The 26,196-nt window shown below is 40.5% G+C and overlaps 1 protein-coding gene across 1 annotated transcript; it reads right to left on the bottom strand.

Annotated features, from left to right (window-relative positions):
* Nucleotides 1–430: 430 nt before the first annotated feature.
* Nucleotides 431–26,169, bottom strand: LOC128369652 (phosphatase and actin regulator 1-like). Its single transcript, XM_053330731.1, has 12 exons — nt 25,890–26,169; nt 22,990–23,154; nt 13,125–13,205; nt 11,441–11,644; nt 10,653–10,998; nt 9,169–9,368; nt 8,004–8,160; nt 5,323–5,378; nt 4,113–4,174; nt 2,595–2,739; nt 547–619; nt 431–461 (listed from the first exon to the last, which is right to left on the bottom strand). Exons 1-12 carry the CDS (start codon nt 26,167–26,169, stop codon nt 431–433), a joined length of 1,800 nt encoding a protein of 599 aa, XP_053186706.1.
* Nucleotides 26,170–26,196: the final 27 nt, after the last annotated feature.

The following is a 26,196-nucleotide window of genomic DNA, read 5'->3' as shown; positions in this document are numbered from 1 at the left end:
TGCCCTCAGTAGATGTACAAAGTGTCAATCAATCAACAAAAACTGTCCCGCTGTCCAATCGCCACAGAACTGAGCGCCTGCCTGAGAGCTCAGCAGAGAGGTGTATGTGACAGTCGAGCAAATTCCACTGAGGGGCAAGGTGAATCAACTGGAGTCTTTATGTGCTACTACAGTGGATGGAGTAGTGGGTGTCTGCATCTTGGGTGTAGTACCGACTCAGTTGTTAGGGTCTTGAAAAGGCATTTCTGAAGACATGGCCTTATTGTAGAAACGGGCACCATTTTACTGTCCAGCACTTATGGTTCTCAGTGGAGGAGAGCGCCGCTCTGGCACCGCTCAAGACAGTGATGGTCTACTATGGTCTGTGAAACCTAAAGGATACAAACATGACAAAAAAATTGTTTTGTAGCATCAGATTTCATCACCTAAGCTAGAACTCCATGTGGCTGTACAGCCAATACCTACAGGACATGAATACCTGTATAGGAAGTGATACCCAGGCATGCAAATGAGTGAATCCTGCAGATCTGCTTAAATGCACATTACCTGGTTAAATGGCGACTTGACTCGTGCACTTCCATCTCATTGCTCTTGAAATCGTTGAGTTCCTTACGTATAGCTGCCTGCAAAGGACAAAAAAGAAGGGAGATTGAGAGAGAGAAACAGCCAAGGCTTACAGTACACACACTGCAGCCTCTAAGCCCTGACTCTACCTCCTTTTAGCATGCTTCATACATCAATTATCCTCATCTGGAGGCCATGATTGATTCTGCTGAATTCTCTTCTCACATCACAAGAACCTTCAATTTCCTTCTTGAGACATCTAAGAGAATGAACAATAATACAGTATCTGTTGCTGGTGTTCTACTTAGGTAGTCATTTTGTGCTTTTTAATAATAATGTAGAGGTAATATCAGGGATTTCATAGATTAAAACAATATCTTTCTACAATTAGGAGTTGTTTTTTTACCATCCAAGTATGTATGTTTTTTGGTGTCACTGCCCTGTAGTTTTTCAGTATGAAAAAGACAACTGAACATGAGCCAGCAGGACTATGACTGCAGTAAGAGACAATGTGGTTTAAAACGTTTTCTGGGGAGATTTTGAGTACAGACCAAAGCTGTTTCCCATTAATATAGTTATAAACATTCACCTTGGAGACAATGCCCAGTGAATCATGGACTCTAAGGCTACGTTCACACTGCTGTTAAAAGTGACCTGAATCCGATTTGTTGGCTCAAATGTGACCCATATCTGATTTGTTTCTGACAATGTGAACAGCAAGTTTCATTGAATCTGACATTTCCAAATCTGATTCAGGCCACTTTCAAATGTGGTACTGAATTGGATACATATCAGATTTTTTTGAATGCGACCGCAATCTGAACAGTCAGGTCGCATTTAATGTGACTTTGATGTTATTCTGGAGCAACACACAACTAACACACAGCTAATGCTCCGCATAAAGACATCATTAAAGTATTAATTTTCTTTCTCCTCTTCCTTCTTTTTAACCCTTTTTCACCCGCTCATAAGTTTGCCGGCTGCCACCACACAACGTTTTTAACATTAGACCATAAGTGAAACTACCAGTAACTTCACCAGCTGTTGCTGTTGCCATGTTCGCTTCCGTAAACACCATTCTGTGCGTGACGTCACTAATGATCAACTGAGCATGTGGGTCACTTCAGGAGGCCACATTTAAAAGTGTAATATTAACAGCCAAACAAAAAATCGGGTTTGAGCAATAAATCGGAATTGAGCATTAAGGTCTGTAGTGTGAACGTAGCCTTAGCATCACTAATGGCACTGGAGGGTTAAGTGCCTTGCCCAAGAGCAGGATGGCTGCAAAAAAATTCTGATAGTGGTGATGAGTCAAGGTCCCAGGAAATACATTGGTGTGTCAAGTCTGTTTTTTAACAACCCTACACCCCATCTCAAAATGTCATGTGTGACAGCAACCGAGCCGGGTGATGTCACTGCTTTTGCTATTCAGCATGACTCAAGGGGACGTCTCCAGCCTTGGGGAGGATGCTTATGTGACAGGAGAACAAACAATATTGAAATCTATGCGAGACATTGATGGTTCAAGCTGGGGGAATAAAATCTCAGCAGAGCAGCACTGAGGCTGAGGGGTCCTGAGGCACTGCTTGTCCGATTACTCTCTTATGTAAGGGAGTTGTTGCGTAATCCAAATGCTGAATCCCCGTGATTTTCACATGAGTGGTACTCAGGTGCGACCTAGGGTATTCAGAGAAAAGTGCATTATCACAGAAAAGGAGGCAGCACATATCTGCTCTGAAAAAAAAAAAAAGAAGAACTCATTAAAAGTCAGCAGCATGGACCGCTGGGCAGTGAGCAGCAGGACTGCTCCAGGGTGTTTACTCACAAAGTGGGAACAACACAGCTGAGGTGGAACTTGCTGTAACAAGAGAGAAGGAACGTGTCCTCCTACCTCTCCTGCGTAAGTGTTTGCGTCATATGAGGCGCAGAGAGGAAAGAGGAGCGCAATAGTGCTTGAAGAAATTTGAAAACAGGCAAGAAGGGATTTCAAGATTATTTCAATTTAACTATAAGATTAGTGTAAGCGATACTAGCCTTGTCAGCTGCTGTGAGCCGGGTCCAGGGCTTATCTGCCCGCCTGTCGTAGTCCTGGGCATCTGAAACTTCCACATAGTCACTGAATCGGATGAGAATTTTGGCCTGTCTCAGCTCCTCTACAGTGGGCCTCTGGCTCAGCTGAAAGAAGAGTAGAGAAAAACAAGAGTTTGAAACTAGAAATGAATGTATTCCTTTCCAATGACACAGGTAGGAGCTATTTTCTATTATTTACATATTGCACAAGTCCTTAAAGATAGCATTTTGTAGGTGCATCAAAGAGAAGCTCAATATAACTCTGCTCTGGTTTTCAGGGAGTCTATTGAATCAGTGCATTAAACTAACATTCGAGTTCCCGCAGAGTCCTCCATCAAAATCACAGAAATAGACAATAATGTTTGTTGTATCAATTAACCAGCTCTCTTGCCCAGGTTAATTCACTGATAAGTGTAAAGTACAGTGCAGAGCCGAAGGCATGGATTACATTCTTCGATACCTCTCTTGATCTGAATGAAAACAAAGAACATGCAAAACAACATTCAGTTGTGCACCGGAGGCTTCAAGTTTCAGCATCATACTTGTGCCAGTTACATAGTGGATGGTGATTGGCTCCATATGACTTGTGATGTCACAAATCATGCTTTCATGTACAGTAGGTACATGCCTTAAACTCTTGCATTTTGAAGCCTAACCCAACCCTAACCCCATTTTAGTAAAAACAGCTTCCTTGTGTCAAACTCTGCACATACGTCATTTTGCACAGTGAAGCTCAAACATCCAACTGAAGAAATAAAGAGAAAAATATTTAATAATATAACTGATATATGAAAGCAGATATATTAACCGAAATCAACTTATCACAGATATCAGTATATACAGTAGCCAATAAACCACAAAAATACAGAAATGCCAAATGTATGTCTGATGTTTGTTTATCTTGTGTGAAAATCAGCTGATATATTATCTGTTTTAAAAAAAAATATTTATTATACTTATTTATTAAGTTATACTCTAAAATAGGCCCTAAAGTTCAGGTAGTTTTTTCATATAACATGTACAATGTTCTGTAAATGTGTGATGATAGGAGTGTGATGAGCATTTTGTAAAGTTTCCACACTGTATACTGTATATAATTAAGTATGTGATGTATACCATCACATACTTTGTGTTGTCATACTTTCCAACAGCTGTGAGATATGTGTTTTGAACAGTATGTCTGCAGGTGTGCAGAAAGTGTTATTATTTAATTGAAAGTGATGGGAACATGCTCAACACCTCCCTATGGGGTCGAAGAATTTGGCAGCCAACATGATGAAGGGCCAAGGGCAACAAGGACAACTGTGTCTCCTGGGGGGGATCTGAGCAGTACAGTGCTAGGCCTGTAAGGGACTAGATTCTCACTGCTGACGAGTCACTGTCACAGCGTTTGTTTATCCTGGGCCAACTCTTTGCCCCATCCAAGTGTTTAAAAGATCAAGTGTGGGTTTGCACCTTTGGAGCTATTTTGGACTCACCTTTCTTGTTAGCCTTCGTTTTATCTCCCTCTTCTCCTCCATTTCCTCTTGCTCATTGCGAGCTGCAGAGAATTAAGAGTGTTATACTGTGACTATAAGCACAAACACAGTGTTTACAGAATTACAGAAAGGGAAACAAACACACAATTTGCATAATATTGTTCATTAATTGGCAATGAATGAACACTAAACTGGATAAGTTTCTAAAAAAATAAGCCTAAAATAGTTTCCATGATTGGCTGTTTAATACTATTAGGGATGGGTATCAGGGGAGAATGATTGCCTTGTTCGTTTCTAGTTGTCAAACGGCTTTTTGCTCAATGTTTATGATTAAGTGATTAACCTATTTAAGTTAGGATAAAAATATCTTTCTCTTCAAGCAGAAGAAATGTTGATCACTGTTGGTATACATTCACACGTCTTGCTAAAATTGTGTCTGTGTGATATATATTCCAAGTCAATTACTGACACACAAACCTCCAGCTCAGAGGAGCAAGTTAAAAGAAGAAACAAGAGCAAACAAGAGGCATTCTGGGATACTGCTTCTGTTTACAAAAGCCTCGGCAGTCAAACTGTATTTGCGCTTGAGCTGAAGACATACTGTATCTCAAGTACTACTCAGAGTTTTGGATTCCAGACGGTGACTCTCTAGAAAATGAAGCATTGTTTGTTTAACCTTGCTACTGTAGGCGTGTGAGTGATGTGGAGGACATGACATGTCACTCATGAATTCTTAGACTTTGTGTTTTCCTCCTGCACTCTGCCAATCATGCAGAAGCCTCTGGGAGAGGAGGAACTGCTGGTAAATCAGTCTTTGATGTCAAAGGCGTAGAGTCCCAGACAGCAGAACTGCATCTCTCTGATACTGTATGTGTTTGATCTATGAAACCAGTCTCTTTGGACATGACTCCTTTGGGAGCCCTGCTGCCTGCGTGCCTTGCATGAAAAGGCAGACCAAGAAGGAATAAAAGAGAGAGATGTATGCCACTAGCTTTCACATAACAAGGCCTCTCAAACACCAGGCTGCATTATATGAAGCCTGTGTGCATAAAAGGCTGTTACACATATGGACACATGCTTTGCTAGGATACATTATTTGATGCATCACGCAGTTAGAAAGAACATTTTTTGGTACTTTTGTCACTGTCATTTGTGAAGTCACTGTAGCAGCTTAAAGATAATGTTGTATCTACAATATGAATACACTCACGTTTGAGGATGTTCCTCTGTTCTAGCTCCTCCGCTGTGGGTCTCTGACTCAAGCGCCTGGTGAGAAACATGCATCCATGGTTAGCATAGAACTACAAAAGGTCAGCAAGGCAATACTGAATCAATATAATGGTGAAAAATGCAAATAAATAATCATCATTAACTGTCAGAAAGAACACCTGGGTAATTTGACTGATTCTTGTTCTTCTCCTCTACATTTCACACAGTGTTCATTCCCTGCTTTGACACTTCTCTGTAGAGTAACCACTAGCAAGGTTGTCTTATTGAGATTTTGAGTACTTTTACAATTGACAACCCTGGCCTTTAGAGAAAAAAAATGTTATGTTAGTTCAAAACAGAATTAAATATGTTCTCACTTAATGTTTCCTTCCTTAGTAGCACTAACTTCTAGTTAAAACAAAGCTTCTTTTGCACAGTTGAAAGATTTAGATAATTTAGCTCTTGCCACATTGTGGCTTGACAGGTGTACTTCAGTCAGCCATGGTAACCATTCCCTCCCTTGTAATAGAATTATCTGCATGATAATGCATAGAAAAAACGCTGGGAGGATAGCCAGTAAAAGCCAGATATTCAAGACTAATTTCTCATCTGATGTTGAATAACTCAATTGACACCTCAGCATATCATGGGAGAGGTTCCTACTCTTACAACACACACTTTGATCTCAAATTTCCTTAATTTAAAAGAGGCTGAAATGACTGCTTTTATCTGGGGACTCTTATTATAGCACTGTGTCAGGACCCTGCAGCAGTAGATCTGGATCAATGATTGTCTCTGTCTCGTTAGATCCGACAGCCATCCTGAACTGCCCGACCCTGTAAACTACTGTATGCAGGGATAGGTCTGTGTTCAGACTGGCTTGTCTCATCTAATCTTGTGACATTTCTTCTCCCGCTTCAAGGTTCCTGTTCTTTCAGACCAGAACTCTCCGCCCCCCAGGATTGTCTGAGCCTTATGTCACATCAGCAAGAACGCAACCACTGTAATAAACATGCACAGACTAGTCAACAAAACTTCATATGAATGCTCCTTATGAAACAATTTCTATCCTAACCAGGTTCAATTTAGACATGGTGATCCTCACTATCAAAAATACGTAGAATGTAGAAACATGAGTATAATGAGAGTATGTCAGCTCATTCACAGCTCCCAACTTTACCGTTTTGGTTCACTTTCACTGTTCTCATTAGCTTTGTGTCTAGCCACAGCAGTTATTAAACCCATGGTATGTTACCTTTCCAGCACTAAACTACAGTCATGTAAAATCAGCAATAAACTGTCTCTTACATGACATATACTACATAATACATTTGAAGACATTAAAGACAGCAAAAACCTAAAACCACAAGCAAAAGATGAAGCATTGCTCTCAGCTTACAAAACGGAAAACTTCCTTCGGTTTTCACCCTTGAGATAAAAATGGTCTCAAGGGTCTACAGTGAATCAGGGTAACAGAATTACAGCAAGTTGAGGTCAGCTTGTCCTAGAATAGCATTATCATAAACAATTCTTATTGTACTGGCACAAGCCACATCAGGACACAATGTTGTCGGCAAAAACCATGAAATTGGGAATTGCGCATCGGATGACACTGTGCAAAGGACACTGTGACAGAGCTTTTTGGGAACATGACAACTAAGCAGGCAGGCCTTCTGGGAACATGCGCTGTGTTCCAATCACAGTGGGGAATAGTGGCTTGTGTGCCAAAGTCTCTAGATAATATCCCTTACCTCCCTTGCAACCATATTTCCCACGTCTCATATCTTATTATACTATCGGGGCTTTCATTTCTACCCATCCTGTCGGCTGTCTTTTCTCCTCTCAACACATCATTACATCCCCTTCACTCAGACAGGCAAGTTATGTTCAAAGAACAGAGCAAAACCAAATGAGGCCTGTGATCTGTTGGGGAAAAACATGACGTTGTTTGATCTGTTCAATTACTAGAACTCGCATCTATGATCTCGACATATGTATACAAATTCCTGTGATTCGTACACACTGCACTAGTGTAGAGTATGTGTGTGTAAACTGCCGGTAAGAAGTGGCTTGCGTAGTGCTGCTGTGTGGAGGAGTCGGGTGGAGATGGTTTGGCACATGCATCACCGTGGTGATTCACTGAACAAGGAGGAGGAGGGGATAGATAGATAGATAGATAGATAGATAGATAGAGAGATAGAGAGAGAGAGAGAGAGAAAGAGAGAGAGCGATATAGAGAAAGAGATATAGAGAAAGAGAAAGAGAGAGAGAGAGAGAGAGAGAGAGAGAGAGAGAGAGAGAGAGAGAGAGAGCTCACAGAGGAGGGGTGATGCATTGCTGAAATTAGGTCAGCTCCATTTTCAGAGCCTCATTTGACGAGATAAAGCGTTTATCCTTATCGAATGTTAAGAAGGAAAAAAAAGAATGTAAAAGTGTTTCAATAGAAAAAAGGCTCACATTTTCATCGGCTTTAGAATGAGTCACAGTTCTATTACCAAGGATATTGAGCCTTTGTCAGCCCAAAGTAAGACAAAATGCATAGAGTCATTGCCTTTTCCAAGCATCTGTTATTCAGCTGGGTACAGCAACATCAACCAAATTTGCTGAAGGCATTTGGCATATAAATTGTGCATGTGTGTAAATGTATTCTAGTTTAAAAATGCATGTGTGTATGCATCTCACCTGGTGAGTTTGGTGCCTATCTGCTGCCTAGACTCCAGTCTCTCCTCATCTGTCTGCATGGGCAGGATGTTTTTCTCCTCCAGCTCTCTTTTGGATGGACGGTTACTCAGCTTGATGGCCAGAGAGTCTTTCCTCAGCACCTTCTGAGCCAGGGTACCTAAACCAAAACACCACGGTCAAACACGAGAGGAGCTCCAGGCATAATGCACAGATCCTCATTTAGTGAAACGATCTCCAAAAAGGTTACAAATAAAATCTGGAGTTGATGTGTACAATTAATCTTCAGGTTAATTATGCACCAAAATTGTACATTATATAAGCTTTTTATTTCACAATTTAAACAACTGCACACAGTTTTCATTACTATCAGGAATAGATCAATACTATGGCATAAACTATACCATACTATACTATACTTCTATTCACTATTTCATTCACTATTTCATGTTTTGGGTGTCCTCAATCGTTTTGCACACAACACAAAATGTATACTTGTATATAGATTTTGTGGGGGGGGGGGGGGGGGGGGGGGGTGATTCAGAGTCAATTTTCTGCACCTTTAAAAAGGAATAATCTTACTTTAACTGCCCCTTAAAAGTCATGATATGGTTTATTGAGCGATTCCATCACACATGACCAATCACAACCTTTAAAAACTCCCAACATGCACCCATGTGGAAACAAGGATGCACAGTGTCAAACACACGAGCAGCTCAGCACATAGTTCAGCAGTTTTGCCAAGAGATGGGGAGTGAAAGTGTTTGTGTGACAGCATGAGCCTGGATACACTTCTGTGGAACTAATTTTGTCTCTGCTTTGAAGGTCAAACTATATCCGAATTCCTGGCGCTTTCAGGTGAATCTAGCAGTGCCGTCTATCAGGATTAGTCAAGCTAATGTGTCATCAAATCCGTAAACAAGAGCTATTCTTATAAACTAGACAAAGACAAATCTGCTGCCAAGAGACAATTTTCATTTTCATTTATCACCCCTCCTCACAACTTGTCTTTACCTGACCTTAAAACAAATGGATGAGAGAAAGAAGCAATGTTGTTTCAAAAGATGAAACAAGTCATCACAATTAATAATCCTGATCACAATACTTCATCACAATAATTATAATAATTCTAACTATCCATTTCTCCACCTTGACTGCTGCCACTCACTTGTAAATATGGAGTCATCATCTTCATCGTCGTCCTCGTCATCATCCACATCATCGTCCTCATCCTTATACATGCTGGGAAGATCTTCGTAGTCAGACTCATCGGGCATGTTCTCTTTGTCGTCCTCATAGTCGATGATCACAGATGGCACTTCTCTCCTGTCCAGTGGCATACACTGACCACCACTGTGCAATATGGAACTATTGAAGTGAAAGGGAGATGTGGTTGTTGGTTCTGAATCAAATCTGAGTATTAATTTAATGGGTCATGCTTCACCATACTATTTGGCCCTGCAAGAGGATGAGCCCCTGGCAATGAGGGCAAATATCCAGTTTACAGGATAATATCTCATCTCCAGCTCTATATGATGTTTCATAGTGAGCAACTATTGTTTTTTTTGTTTACCCTTGCAAACCTTCTATACCAAGAGAGGAGAAACAATTTAAATTACTAAAGGGGGCTTCTGGCACATTGTGTAATGACAGCTTTGTGGGTTCTTAATCCAATCCAAGTATAAGAATGAATGAAACCAAAGTACAAAGAGCCTGAATACACACAAAACACAACTCTGTGCAGTCCCACGCAATACCATGCAATCCCCTGAACTACACAGTGGAAGAGAAGAATAACTGATTATAAAACTTGTTTTATTCAAAACAAGGTGACAAAAGTAAACTTCACTTTCAATAGCCATCATTTACATGTACATGCTAACCAGTGACACATTTGATAGTTTGATAGACTGATTAAATCAATTTAGTTGGAGCTTCTTACGATGAGCCACTATTGTATAACAACCTCAGGCTTTTAGACTAATTGTGAGCAATGTCAGGACCATTACTTCCTTATCCGTGCCCAAGTAGCTTTGGTGAAACAGAGATCCTAATGTAAGAGGTTACATAATGTCAAAATCCACTATCCTGTCCCTTTTCTCAAAACACGAAGAAACGCACTCTTGTAAAGAGCAGCTGGTCATGTTATGTCAGTCCAACTGCTGGAGGGACGCCTACTCCAATGCGCCTGTGCCCACACATACACACATTTACTTCAAAATTAGGCCATGCTGCCCTGTGAGGCAGTGTACTGATTTAGACCTGTACAGCAGTGCTACATGGCAGGACGCGACCTCAATAATGCCGAGATATATTTGAAAGTTGCAGACAAGTTGCCACAATCATAAAACCTAAAAAAAAGAGGATGGTCTATTGTCATTTTTATGTATTTACTGCAATTACTGCAGTTTCAGCAATGGCACCAGCAAACCCCTGTGCCAATCAGCAATAACCTATGACTTTACAGCACAAGATCCATCTATGTCATTTTTATAATACCAATGTGAAATGTTGACAGATCCCAAAAATCCAACAAAAGATATAATAATTGATGTACAGATGGATAGTCAAACGGAGACCAATCTATAATCCCTCCCCAACTTCACTGGAGGACAATCAGATTTAATGACCTGATGTCTGATGTCTACTAACCTTTCAAACCTCTGCATGGAGAGTGCCAGAGTTTTATTGAGCTCCTCGATGATGCGGCTGGGTGCATGCAAGCTGCCGTACTGAAGCTGGAGCGGATGGCCGTGACTCTGGTGAAGACTGGATAGACAGGCGAGTTGGGAGGGCAGCAGGGTGCCGTGGTGGTTTAGCATGCCCTGGGGAGGGGCACACTTTTGGGAGAGTGTGCTGAGGGGGTTGGGAGACGGAGAGGGGGAAGTGGTGGAGTCCAGCCCCCCTGGAGGCACACAAATCATCACTTTCTTGGGAGGCAGAGGAGGAGAGTGCTTCACCCCGGGCATACAGGGCAACTTCATTGGCTGGCAAGAATCTGAAGGGAAAGAAAGTCAGTGTAAAAGGACACATACACTACAGGGTTAATTTGTATAATATTCTGTGCAGTGTTTTTGTTGGGACAGACAGATAAATGGATGATCAGAACAGGCTCAGACTTTAGCGCAGGATGGAATTAGGCCGGGGTAATGCCACTTCCCTTTGACTGACAGATTGACAATGACAGACAGAGCCCAGCTGACCTAACCACGGGGGAATTTAATGAGACTACTATAATCCTGAGTACATGTGTGGCAACGCAGGTAGGGTTTAAAGCGAAAGCAGTCATGTCTCATCTGTCAAAACAAGTACTCACTATCTATACAGCAGGAGCATTTCACTTTTATAGACAAACAGAGTGAAATGCTAATAAGGTGTGCAGTAGTAATAATTTAAAAAAACACAGCCTAAAGTGATTAGAGTGGTGTAACCAAACTGACCTGTGCTATGGTTTGGGATCCTAGAGAAGGGCTTTGGAGGGAGAGCAGGAGGCTGCTTGTGGTACAGTGGAAGCTTGGCTGGGGTATCTTGAAGGTCACCGAAGTAGGTGACGGTTTTCTTGGTGGGCAAAACCATAGATGACTTCATAGAGGGCTCCTGAGTGGAGATGCCGCCATCCATTGAGGACCTGAATTCAACAGTTGCTGAACAGAGAGAAGAAATATACAAGCGTCAAAAAAGTGCTTAACTGAACAAGTAAGGCACTTCCCAAGAAAATGGTTCAAACAAAGTTAAGAAAGAAAATCTAACTTGGGGTGTTAGCTTTTTGAATTGTCTCCCCCACATTGTTTCAAAACTTAAGACTGTTTAACGACCCAAAAGCCCTTTATCAGTGCACAACAGCCAAAGGAAGGGTGTCAGCCAAGCAGTTTGACAGAAGGTTTGCCTTTTAATTCTTTTACAGTGCTGAGCCGTTTGATGGTTTTTGCATGATCACATTTTAAAAGGATGACAGTGCTATTCACCATGCCGCTCACATATTCAGACAAACAAATAACACATTCATATTGGGAGCCAGCTCAAATCCCCACACTTAACCTTAGCCGAACTGCCTTTTAAACACCAATCTAGCTTAGCTGCTAGATTTGGGGGAGATGTGGGGAGGAGGGTTCGTGCTATACTTTCTTTTAAACTTCCAGACATTCTTTTAAAAATGTATTTGTGCTACTTGTTTCCTCTTATTCATTTGAAATATACAAGACATACAAGACTCATATACATAGGCCATCAAAAATCCTCATTTTGAAGCATCTCCATGGGGTAAGATTTGATTGTATCTTTGAGTGCAGACCTGGAGACATGGTGGCGATTGAAAGTTGTGGGTTTTTACTGGCGTGTGCCACATTAAATCCAGGCACAATGAGTGGCAGTAAAAGGTAGAGACTAGTTGCTGCTTAAAATCCAGCAGCCTATCACATGATTATGGGATTTCTTTTCTTTCTTCTTTTTGGCCCCACCTGATCCATTTCTATTTTGAGGCATACCAGAGCAGAATTAATTGAAATGAACTGAAACACAAATTAATTATAGTATATCTATATATTAGGGTGATGTCAGTGCTGATAACATAATACAAGTGTCAGAGACATGAGGCTGTATTTGGTAAATGTTTGCTTTGTGTGCATACAAACTTAACTTGCGATGCAGCTGGATTCACAAGATCACTCGAGTCTCAGTGTCTTTGAGTCTTAAAAAAAAGGTTAGGTTTGTTTTCATCTGCTTTCTTCACATCTTGGCAAGAGTCTATACACTTTCTCAGCTTCTCAACTGTTTCCGATATCCTGAGGCATCAAGCACACTGCTGTCAGCCTCAACCATACTCTCCTTCTTTTAATGTGTGGTGTCCGAGGCACATCAAATTGAGATCAAAGAGTTTTATAAAACACTACTAACTTTCTATACTGAAAGATTATATCTCTCGATACTCCATGGCAAATCTTGAAGAGTGCACTTCAGAGACTACTGACTAATGAAGAGATGAATACCTTAAGACATTCCAATGTAATGCACCACCACTCTACTCCTTCTTGCAGTTGCAACTTACAACCAAGATAGAACCAAGACCAGCTCTATTAGATCGTACAAAAGGGACTCATCATAAAAGGCAATTATCAAGTAACTCACCTTTTTCAAAGATCTCTTTCAGCACTCCTCTCTTGATCAGTTCATCTCTACTCTGGCGCACTGACATCTTCCTCTCCAGTGCTGAGGGGGGCAGAGAAGAACAATGAATTTTAGAGAACATCTATCACACTATTCATTGACAATAACACAAATAAAGAATATCACCAGACAAATGTACCAAAACACTACTGTATCTGCAGTATATTACTGGCCTTGCTGCATGTGTGTATGTCTAATGGTACATCCTTTGATCTTTTATCTGATAAAAGATAAAATCATAAATTCCAAGCAACTTCAGTTAAGAGAATGGCAGTATTAAAATTTTGGATAACAATCTGTCAAACTGTGACTCTTCTGAACAGCTAAAGTTTAAAAACACAGAGATGAACAAAAGAGATAAAGGATGAAGCAGTATTTAGGAAAGAGATATTCCAACAACACTTCCCATAGTAATGCATTATGCACAAGATAGCATATCCCATAGCTACTGCTTGCTTCTATTTATAGGTTTCAGAAGTAGAGGCACATAACGTCTTCGATCAGCAGGCTGAAAAAAAGCTGTTAAAAATCACGATGCTTACTTCTAAATCTACCCCTGCACACAAACCAATTAGGTATGTGAAATTAGGATCAGCACTTGAGCACACTGCACAGGAATTTCCCTGCAGGCCTCTGTAGCTCCTGCCTAAGAGGGGAGATCACATATTGTGCCATGTGTGCTTTACATATGACCCGAGAGTGCTGTCGCAGCTCTGTCAGAAAGCGGCGTGTTCAATGCTAATACATCCTCAGTGTGGATTCATGAAAATACTGACAGCTTGACCTCTCTCATCCTTGACCTTAGTCACAAGCACATGAGCTTCTGAGCTGTTTGTCCCTCTCTCCCCCTCTCCTTATTTTCTCCTCCTGTCCTCTCTCATCCCAAGCGTGTTACTGGACCAGCACCCATCCTAGAACAACTCTACTTTCCTGGCTATCTGTGCTATTTTCTGAAATTTTTAACCCATGGATCCCTCTCCCTCTCCTCTCTGTGACTAATGTAATTTCTCATCACCTCTCCTGTGTATGTGAATGGTGTGATGTGAGTCTCCTATGTATGCATGTGCAGTCTGTCCTCCTGCCAGGTCTTTATTTTGATGGAGGTCAAATGACTCAGGTCCTGTTCTGTTCTGGTGGGACCTGGAAGCTGCTTGGCATCCTCTCCACTACATTCTACATAAATATTATAAATCCATTATTATTATGTTATCCTTAGTTATTCCTTATTGAAATTGAGGGTCAAAGAACAGAGCATGCTGTATTGCTCTACAGACTGGAAAGCTGCCTGAGGTATTTGTGAATTGTGATAATGGGCTATACAAATACAATTGATTTGACTTAACTTGACACAACATGGAGGATTTAAAATCAAATGCCGACAGTCTAAAATTAAAAAAAAACACAAATGAGAGTCATACAAATGTCAGACGGGCAGCCCTGCAGGGCAGAAATTTGGATACTCTGTGCTTCAGAACAAGTTATCATCAAACAGTATGCTCCATTACGAGTTCCTCCAGACTACCAGATGTTGAATATCACTCTATACTTCAAAAGGTTTTCCAAGAGAAGGCAGTTTGAAATGAGCTCCAAGCCAAGAATTACTTAAGCAATGAATATTTTCTTTTTTTTTTTGGTGGTGGTGGTGGGGGTGGGTGGGCGTTGATAACGTGACCAAAATATCACCATGAAATGAAAGGAAATTGCACCCTTTGTAGAAATGTAGTTTGGGTGCTAATGCTGGCAGCTGCATCAAAATAATTGTTCCCCCAGAGGGAGAAAATTTAACCTTAGGTCAAATATATCAAGGCAATACTAAAACTTATCAATGACATTACCCAGAGTCAACAAAACTCATAAGTGCAACCAATTCACTTGATTTTTTCCCCAAAGCACCACAGGCATCAGGACACCTGTACCTGTATTCTCAAATTTCATTACAATCTACAGCAGCTACAGAAATTTGAATTTTCCATTATTTATTTCAAAACAAGGAATAATCAATTCTTGGCAGAAGATTTTTGTACTCCTACAACCCTCTTTAGCGACAACTCTACTTTTGACGATTATAAAAACATTTTAAAAATGTTGAAGTTTTGCCTGGTTGTACTGTGCACCATAAAAACATGAAAATACATATGTTACAATAAGGTTGCAATTCTCATATCACCCTTTAAAAATGCAGCATATTTTATAAACGCAGCATATTTTATCATGTCTATATCAACCCTTTTTTATCAAAATAACTTGATTTTTAAATCTACCAACAAAAACCTTTGTGCTGCATAAAGCCATCCTCAATTAGGCTATGACATCTTGCTTTTAAAGTTAGTTGTCAGCCAGACAAAATGTTAATCAAAACAACAAATCTCTGTATAAATCATCAGTACCAAGTCCTTGCCAGAGTGGGGAAACCCAAAGCTAAAAGGTTGATGCTAGACTGGCAGTGCTGTAATATGTTCAGGGATTAGACTGCTGTTTCATCCAAAATGAAAAGTAATTACTCAAAGCTTTATGACATAACTGCTATTACATGGGATGCGTACCGTTATGCAATGCCATTAACTCAAAAGCCTTAACAAGGATATGTCTTTAGATTTTACAGAAATTGTTTTGTTCATGAAACAATAGAAGAGGAAACTGGTGAAATTAAAATGTCAGTCTGCAAGCTAGCTGAGTCCTGAGTAAGGGCACTGGCTTGTCATCAAAACACTATTTTGGTTTAATTAGTGTAATATAAAAAAAATTGGCCATGATAACTGTCAATGGATTGTCACTGCAGGCGACAGAGAGCATTGAATGCAATGACGTTGAAGAGATATGCTGTATAACCCTGAGCTCTCACATGAAGGTTCTGTTGTGCAGAGATATTATGAGCCACACAAGGTGGGAATTACAGGTTCAAGCACACTGTTTAATTACAATGTCCACAGGTCAGGTGAATCCACAACTGATCTTACTATGGGAATAGTGAGGAGGAGGAGGAGGTGCAGCTATTTTATGGCACAAAAAGTTGGGATTCAGTTATAAATGTTAGGTCTGAAGATAATAACCTGTATAATATCTTAAGAAATAAATGGAAATGTACCAATTATCAGGATCTTTTAATTGGAGGTCCAAAGTAATTTAACAAAGAAAATTGTTTTTTCAACTTACATATTGTAATTTCATAATAAGAAACAGAAAAAGCAGCATGTGCAGCAATAATGGCACCCCACTTTAATATTTGGTTGGACACCCTTTGGCAGTGATGACAGCCTCCAAATGTTTCTTGTAGCCATCTATAAGCTTCTTGCACTTCTTAGCTGGTATTTTCTCCCACTCTTTCTTTGCAAATTGTTCAAGCTCTTGAAGTCAAGGCCTCCAGTACCAGATGCAGCAAAGCAGCCCCACAGCATTATGGATCCTCCACCATGCTTAACTGTTGGTAGGGTGTTCTTTTCTTTGTAGGCTTCATTGTGCGGTCTGTAAACAAACTGCTGGTGTGCATTGCCAAAAAGCTCTATTTTTGTTTCATCTGTCCACACAACATTTTGCCAGAAGGATTGTGGTTTGTCCAGGTACTCTTTGGCAAAGTTGTTCCTTTTTATGTCTTTTCTTCAGCAATGGTGTCTTCCTTGGCCTTCACCCATAAAGCCCTGTTTGGTTTAATGTGCGGCGTATGGTACTTGTTGAAACCTTGACCCCAGACTGTTCCAGGTTGGCCTTCAGGTCTTTGGATATTTGACGTGGCGTTTTTTCCACCATTCGCACCAACCTTGGAAGACTTCTCTTGTCAATTTTCCTCTTCCCCCCACGTCCAGGGAGGTTCTTGACAGTTCCATGCTTGGCAAACTTCTTAATAACATTACGCACCGTTGAAACAGGGATACCAAGGTCTTTGGAGATGGCCTTATACCCTTTGGAGGTCTTGTGTTTGCTAATAATCACACTTCTGATGTCCTCAGACAGCGCCTTTGTCTTCACCATTGTGACAAAGGAACAGGAGATAACAGATGGCTTTTTAAAACAGGGAAGTCATCATTCATTGACTAATTCATGTCACACGGGCACAGACAATTTATCACAGGTGATTCTGATTTGTGATTTACCGCAGGTCAGTCATAATGTGTTTCCATATTGATTTACAGCAAAGGGTTCCAATACCAGTGACACAGCAAGCTTTAAGTTTTTTTATTTTTTCCTCCCATTAAATTGTTGTTTATCATTTGCTCTTTTGTATCAAACACAAGTTCTCTATAGACAATAAATCTTTCACTTGATTAATTTTTTTCAGAAGATATTCCACATTATGTACTTAAACTTCATGGGTGCCAATAATGGTGAGCAGGACTGTAGCTATTCTTTACATAAATGATGCCTGGCACACATCATCATTGCATTTGCACTGCTGATGCCCATACTATTCCACAATCAATAAACATGTTGTATGAGACATCCATGTCTGATCATGTACCGTTTGTTATGATTCTTGATGTTGATAGTCTTCATGAGATGATTTATGAGGTTAATAATGCCTGCAAGGCTAAATTGGATTGGGCTAAGCTCACAAATGAGGATGTATTGTAGTACACTCTGGGAGAACTGATGCCCTCTTGAGTGATGTATATCCCAAGGGTACAATTATGTCTTCTGATATAAATTGTAGTGAAATTTCTCAACATAAAGCCCTCTGTGCTATGTATGATGGTATTGTGGGAAGGCCAGCAGCTCATACGTTAAAACTCTGAGAAGGCACACAACATCAAGCCTGGTTGGAATAAGCATGTCGCTGCACATAATGTGGAAACTAAGAAGGCATACAAGGCTAGGCTTATGGCAGATAGACTCAGACAGGGGCCTGTCCATGACTGCAAAAAGGCACACCAATGCTAGGTATAAATTTGTTGTTTGTTGTGTTTGCAAACACAAAGTCATGAGGCAAGACTGGCTGATAAGCTACTTTGTAACAATGTCATTGACTTTTGGATGAAGGTGAGAGCTCTAAACCAGGGTAATACATTTCTACGATGATCTATAGAGGGAGCTTCTGGAGCTAACAAAATAGCTGAGTTGTGGAGGAAACATTACTCTGCTTTATTTAACAGTCTAAAAAGTGACACCTACAAAGTGTGTAATATTGCCAACAGTGATACATTGGGAATTACAACCAATGAGTTATATCAAGCAATAGCACAGCCATCTAATGATAAAGCAAGTGGTTCTGATCAAATCACTGCAGAGCACCTTAAGTTTGCAAGCCCAAAGGTTGCAGCTCTTCTTGCCTCTTGTTCTTCTGGTTTCATGACTCATGGACTTTTGCCAGACACTATGTTGTCCAGAACTCTTGTGCCTGCCTTAAGGACAAAGCTGGCAAGGTTGGGAGCGTGCTGGCCTATGCACCACACAATATGTGTGGTATCTGAAGTGGTATCTGAAGTCCTGGAAAGGATTGTACTCAATATTTTCATGAATGTGTTGGTATTACAGACAACCAGTTTGACTCCAAGGCTAAGCATGGTATTGATTTGTGTTTCTGTGCCTTGAAAGAAGTAGCAAAAATGTATAAAAGGCAAAGTTCCTCAGTTCAAATCAGCTGTATTGATGTTTCTAAGGATTTTGAAGTTAATCACCAAAAGCTGGTATGCCAACCAGAGTATGCAAGTCAAATGGGGCAATAGTCTTCTGCTCAGGGGGGCTACTTTTACCAGTCCTCTTTAAAATGTACATGAACGATATATCGAACCAACTAAGAGTCTGCGAAACTGGCTGTATGATTGGCAACACCCTAATAAACCATCTAATGAATGCCTGAGATCTGGCTGTTCTTTTTCCTGGCAGTGCTGGGTTTAACAGCTGCTGAATATACACTCTGATTATGGTGATGTGCAAACATAATATGTAATACAAGGCAAAAGCTAGTGATGTCATGATACAGCAACATCAATCCTGAGTCTGATTGAATATGCCAAAAGAATAACAACTTATCAGTTTGAAATAAAGTGCAAATACAATTTCTAGCTGAGGAATATACACTAAAACATGACTGAGACATTAAAGAGCCTTACTGTAGAGTTGATCAATACCAAAAGTACTGGGTATGTCTCTTGGAACACAGTATAATGTTTCATATCATCACAGTGTGTTACTCAGAAAATGCCTTTAATGTAAACCAAGTGCTATTTTGGGCAGCCTGTGTTCAGTCCACTAAGGCCCAAGTGGTGTCCAGTCAGTCTGCACCAAGATGAGAGGTTTAGACACTCATCAGGGAGACTCAGCTGAGGGCATATTTAATGAAACTGGCATATCTGAGTACAGCATGTATTGATCTGAGAACACTACGCTTAGTTTTTTTTTTTAGCGAGAAAATATATTCCACTGCGAAGTGACCCAGATAGTCAGAACACATCCTACCAACCCTGAGGCTCAGTAGCTCAAAGTGGAGGCTTTTACCAAGGCAATTCTCTAAGCCTGAGCCACACAAAAACTGTATTAAAACTTTCATGGAGTCTTTTATCAATGAGAAGCTCAAGCATTAAGGCTCACACATCAGAAGCTTGGGTATAGCTAAACGAGACCTTGACACGTACTCAGAATACAGCAGGTTTGCAATAATTTGCTGTTTGATTTTGCTTTCATACAGTGTATTATCAGTCGACAGAAAATCTGTGATCTGTATTAATAATGCTAATAATCAGCAAGAATAGCGCACTGAGATGGCTGCTATGTCATAGGTAAATCCTCAATCCAATTGTACTAAAACATAAAGAGATAATATCATGCAAGTTCTTTTTATCTATGAATCTAGTAAGATATCATCCCAATAGCCTACAAGCTCAGTGTGAGAATGTACTGAGCATGATAAATAGCATGATAAGACATCCAACGGTCAGGCCCTCCTTCGTCTCTTCCTAAGGTGAAGAGTGCAGTCTCCCAGAGCTAGTGTTCATCTGCTTAATATCACAGCATATTCATAATCCTCTACTGTACTCAGTGTCCAATTATCTACGACAACATCTGCATGCCTAGTGGCTGGTCTGCTCCCTACTGACAGAGAAAACATAATCAACAGAAGAAGGCATCACAGGCAACTGCGGAGACAAGAAGAGAGTAGGTAGGGGCATTTCCGTCCAAGATCAGAGCAGTGCTGCATAAATAGCAGCTGTAGATGTAACCATCAAATCTGTTTTTAATACGAAATTAATATGAAGAGCCTCTGCAGAGCATAGCTTTCCTGTTTGTTTAAACAACATGATTGGAAAATTAACAGCTAATGCCCAAGCAAAGTATTGCATTCTGCAATAAATTAAGTCAAGTATGTCATTATTGTGGCATCAGTTTACGTGTGTGTGTGTGTCACATTACTGTCGTCCAATTCCAGGCTTTAAGGAAAGTATAAATTGGTTTCCAAGTCAGTGTTGACTAATTACACGAGGTGTAATGTGCAATGTTCCATTTTAAGAGCCCAGATCAATAGTTGGGCTGCAGCAGGTCAACTAAAGTAAATACTGTTTCATAGATGATATAAGTAGAAATTTGTCCTTCTACATGCAGCTTTCATCAAAAAATTTCCAGTTAAAAAGTGAAAGTAAATGATTACACTGTGCTATCTTTTTTGGGACGGGGCTCATTATGAGCAGAAAATTACAAAAGCCTTCTCCAAATTATCTGTTTCATTTATCAGCCCTGATCTAAGATAACCTATTGTTAGTAAAAGTAGATAGGAATAACTCTCCGAAATTTTACATGAAGTCACTCAGTAGTTAGTTGTTTTCAACAGTGCTGTTCTAGTCACTGCATGGAAACAACAGAGTGCATTCAAGCAGGTCAACTTCATGTATACCAGCACCTATTACCCTCTGCTTTGCAAACACAGTAAATAAAAAATTATGAATCAACTAATGTGCAAAACAAATCATCTATGGCTGTTAGGTTGTACTTTGGCACAGAGGTGCTTTGAGCTAAATGCTAACATCAGTATGCTATGATCATGCTCTCAATGACAATGCCAGCATGTTGGTATTTAGACTAATTCAATGTTCACCATGTCATTTTAGCCTGTTAGCATTCTACATTTGCCATAAACACAGATTAAACTGAGGCTGTTGAGACTGTCATTAGATGATGGCTGAAGTCGAGTAATAAACACATTCAGCAGAATGTATCCTATAGGGATCTTGAATATCTGTAATAGACTTAACAGAAACCCATCCAATCATTGTCAAAATATTTCACTCTGACCCAACCTGCTGGTGACACCAGAGTAAATCAAGGGCTCACCAAAGTCGATATTAAAAATACAAACATAGTTTTATCTGTTTTCTCTAACTGGGTGCTGGAAGCACTATTAAGAGGCAGAAAACTGCGATTAAAACTCTGTGGCCCATGTTTTGGCACTGCTACTTCCAATCATTTGAATTTATTCCATTGGCTCATGCTTGTGAAACTTCTACTTTTCCACTGCCTGCTGCAAAAAGTGCAGACCACATTTCTCTTCTTTGGGGCTTTGAAGGATGGCGTCAAGCTTCTTGCCAAATGCAATGCGACAGTGTGTGTGTGTGTGTGCATCACTGTGTCTAAAGCACCTGGCCTGAGCATTGGAACTGCTCGTGAGATTGTACACCACCTACAATTTGAATCCATGCAGGCACTCCTCTCAAAAGCCACTCCTTTGAGGTATGCTGGTTGGTCATAATCCACCACCATGCTGCTATCAAAAGGGACTGGATAGAACAATGCCAGCCAAAGAATTATTTGGAGGCAGCACCATTTTGCAAACAAGTGGATAACAAAAGGAATGAAGAGAGCATTTTGACTCAGCTCCACTGTGCATTAACACCATAACAGAAAAAGGGGCTTTTGTTGGCTGGTTCTGGTTATTGTCCTCACCACAACATAGAGATGCTGTTATCATGCAGTATACAGTATGAATATACCAATGAAAAAGCAAGATCTCCATGATTGTTTCGTCAAGCACACACTGTCTATTAAGCTACAGTGAAACATCAGAAGGTTAGGCATCTAGAGCTCAAAAATAGATTATTCTGTACTTCTTGTGTCATACTAAAAATAGCTTAGTCCACAGAGACTCCCGACAGAAATGTTGGGGCAGATGAAGAAACAAACAGGAAACGGTAACAGGCAAAGTCTGGATGGAAAGTAATATCAACTGAAAGTATACATCTTTTGTGCTTGTGGCAAGTGATGGAGATGACAGGACACCACATTAATCCCCGTCATCACATAAGAGACTGACAACATGAGCAGCAAGAGAGCAGTGAGGCATTCACAGCCAACATGATCAAATCAGACAGAGACTGATTCATTCAGCAAATTCACACCAGCTAAATGCTAATTTAATAATATTTGCTAAATCAGAACATCCTGTCCTGTTAAGACCAGATTTGGGTCCCTGGTGCAATTGCTCATCCTCTACAAAAAGGGAAGAATTCTGCTCCCAACTCATGAAATACAGTCTGACAACGTGCCTCCTCCTGTCAACCAGGCTGACAGCACAATTCAGGATGTGTCAGCCAAGGAAAATAAATACAGCCACATCTGAAGAGAGTGTGTCCTTCACTCGCCCCTGACAACGCTGCGAGATCAAAAGGAACTCTAAAGAGACCCCAAAACATGAAACTCTGCACTTTTGCTGCATCAATTTGCCGCATTTCAATCACCCTGGAGATTGGAACTTACTTAATGTTTCTTTTGGCCAAGGCATACATTGAATTTCATTTCCACAACCAGACAGGGTATATACACAGGTGTTTCAGGAAGCAGTACTGTTTATGCATGTGTTTTCTTTGTACTAGCATTAACATAGAAATAAGAAAAAAATGTCATGTACCAGTGGAGGTCTGTTTGAACTTCTCGCTCTTCTTCTTCCTCCATTTCCAGGGCTTCAGGAGGCGTCCCAGAGTGGCAAACTTGCTCCGACGACGTATGGGTGGAGTGTGGGTACCGGAAACCAAGGACTCAGCACGCATAGCGGCCAGCCTCTCTACCTCCTCAGCTATAAGGGAAAAACACACACACACACACACACACACAGGTCTAGTTTAGGTGAGGATGCAGAGGTGGTGATATTTTGGTAACTAGCAGTAAATGCAGCAGACGCTTTTGCTTACAAAAATCCAAAGCAGCAAGAATCTGTGCCAAGTGGCCTCCTGAATTCCCCAGTAAGTGGATGAGGTTGGAAGAGGGTAAACAAACCTGCATATCAGATAGCACTGCGCAGGGGGTCTAAACAGTTTGAGGCTGCATCACACTGAGTGTTGCCAAAAAACACTAAACAGACACGCACCTCATTAAGGGGGAAATCTTTCTACTCTTCATCAAATATTCACAAGACCCAGCCCTTTTAGACGGATACGTACGGTTGGACATCAAAAGCATTTTGTTCCAACACAGATTTCTACATGAATAAAATGCTGTAATACATGTAATGTTTGGAAGTTGTTGCATTCCAAGGCTACAAGCAGCCCTGCTTACAAAAACAGCAACAGCTGCCCATGTGATCAGAAAACTAATTTTAAGGTCTCAGCTCTAAGAGGATGTTCATAAAGAGCCATTCAAACTGGGATCAGGCTCTCAAGAAACCTTACAATTGTGTGGACAATGTTAAACTATCATAAATAAACTATCATGTGTTATTAGGAACAGATGTTGGGCCACGCTGTTCTGTCTCTGTACTAGACTGACTGGGTTGGTTAAAACTGACACTTAAGAAGTCTGTCGAAAGCAGTATAAACCAAGACACATTCTCTACTGGTTTTGTGTTGTTGCAAAATGGCTGAATTTAGCCAGTCACAGTATTCACATAAAACAACTTCTTTCTCAACTAAAATCCTAACAACTACTAACAGTTTTAGAAGCATGTCAGATTCCCAAATGTAGCCTCTTGGCAGCCATTGGCTTCCACGGACTTTCATACAGTATGAAAATCAACTTGGGGGACTTAATTCTCACTTGAGATGGGTAATACATCATATCTGCTTTCATTTCTTGTCAAACTAACAAAAATCTCACTTTGACATCAAAGACAGCATACCTTTTCAACTTATCACCTCACTAAGACAGGTTCAAGTCTCTGCAGAGTGAATGGACATCAGTGTTTTTTAAAAATGTATGTAGAGTACAAAAACATTGGCATCATCCTTTAAGTATCCCAAAAATAGTTGTAGTTTTATAAGCCATGGGTCTGAGTAAGAGACTAGAGTCTAGATGTATGAAGTGACCTCTAGCCCAGCATGTAGCGTTTGTTGTCATCATATGATGACACTTGACATGCTGTCAGGGAACTCACTGGTGGCTTGTTTTCAAATAATTACGTCATATTCGCATTCATGGTGTATGCCAACATATAGACATAGCACTACACATGCAGGGCAGTAACCTTCCCAGGGCTCTGGAAGAGTATGATAAATAATGTGACAGTAATGCAGTGGAAATCAGTCCCACAGACCATTACTTGAACACACTAATGCCTGAGAGCCAACAATCTTAGCAATCCTGCCAGCACATTGTTTTATAAATAGCTCCACTGTCAATGCTAATTGAATCCAGTAGCGATTCAAATTAGTTCATTAAAGGTCCAAACGCAAGATAATGACGGGAAGTCAAAGAACTAAATCTAAGTCAAATAACATCCAAGATTGATGTCGACAGAATGGTGAGGATGACTTTCAGTAACTGCACTGAAGAGACTCATCACTTTACATAGTCAAACTCTCCTTTACAGGCTACATATACTCTACACATTATTGATATAGGTTACATTGAAATTGCAAGAGAAGCATGCCTTTTGGAAATAATTCACTAACAGTTATTTGTGGTTCTTTCTGGCAAAATTAACCTTCTGTGTGTTCTAAAATCTGCCCACAAATACAATGTTTAATGCCCCAATCTTTTTCTAAGAACTATTTTCAGGCAAAAAAACACAGAATGTCCACAATTTAAGTGCATCGTGGTGTAATTAAGCACAATCATGACACAATCCTGGCAGTAATGAGAAGGGTTCAATCTGCAAAGTAAAGGGAACAAGAGAAAATCCTCTTTCAAGTATCCAAACCATTTTCATTACATCAGGCACTCACTAGCATTTCTATCCCATCTTCATTCTGTTGCATGTAACCTGCATTCTCCATTACTGTAATACAAGCAACTAAAGTGGCTGGTTTGAATTAAAAACACTTGTTTGCATACCAAGATGGCTGAGTGATGATGTAATGACATTGAACTGGAAATGGCTTTGTGCACAGCTTCATGCCATTTAAATGATTTGTATGGGATTGATGAGTACATTTGAGAAATACTTTAGCTTCACATGTATGATGATTCATGTTTCAATGCATTATTATTATCATTATTATTATTATTATTGATTTGAACCAACAAGTAGCAGCTCAAGTCAAAGCTCAGTCATATCAAGAAGTTCTGATCCAGTTAGAGCCAGTTACCACAACCAGTAGCAGTCAATCACTGTCGCTTTGCGTTTTCATTTTAATACAACAGATACACAAAGACCCACTCCAAATTATAACACATTATCATTATCTTATGATCACACAAGCACATATCAAGGAGAAACAAAGCACATTCAATGATGGAGCGCCTGATCTGGTTGTCAAGCGCGCACAGAAGCCCACGGGCATGGCCACCGCCACATAATGATGAGTATATCCTGGATGGCAGTACTGCAGGGCTAGTATATGGGCGAAACCGCACCAGGCTTGAGCCAATACTCACCGTCCTGTGTGTCGTTCCCGCGGCTGCAGTTGCTGCAAATGTGCTTGATCTCTTTCCCGATGTGACAGTGGATGGTAAAGGGTATGTTGTTGTTGTGGTGCGGATGGTTGCCGTGCCCTTTCTTGTTGCTCAGAGACATTATTTTGACCAAGCTGAACGCCTTTTTCTTGGGTTTCTCCACAGCCACGGGCGTGTTTTCTCGGCACCCCGTGGTTAACCACGTACCGTGCATGATGGTGGGCGCAGGATCCACCGTCGGGTAATTGGCCGTCCTGAACATGGGGAAGCGAAAATGGAGCAGTGCGCG

The sequence above is a fragment of the Scomber japonicus genome, chromosome 12 (assembly GCF_027409825.1).
Source record: "Scomber japonicus isolate fScoJap1 chromosome 12, fScoJap1.pri, whole genome shotgun sequence".
NCBI classification, from domain to species: Eukaryota; Metazoa; Chordata; class Actinopteri; order Scombriformes; family Scombridae; genus Scomber; species Scomber japonicus.
This window is presented reverse-complemented; position numbering and strand designations above follow the sequence as displayed.

Excerpts from the sequence above, each read along its gene's own strand:
- LOC128369652 (XM_053330731.1), bottom strand. The coding sequence starts at position 26,169 with ATGTTCAGGACGGCCAATTACCCGACGGTGGATCCTGCGCCCACCATC. Across the intron at positions 13,206-22,989 it reads GTTCAAACAGACCTCCACTG|CACTGGAGAGGAAGATGTCA; the intron begins GTACATGACATT and ends TGCCCCCCTCAG. Across the intron at positions 2,740-4,112 it reads AACGAAGGCTAACAAGAAAG|CTGAGCCAGAGGCCCACTGT; the intron begins GTGAGTCCAAAA and ends CTCTTCTTTCAG.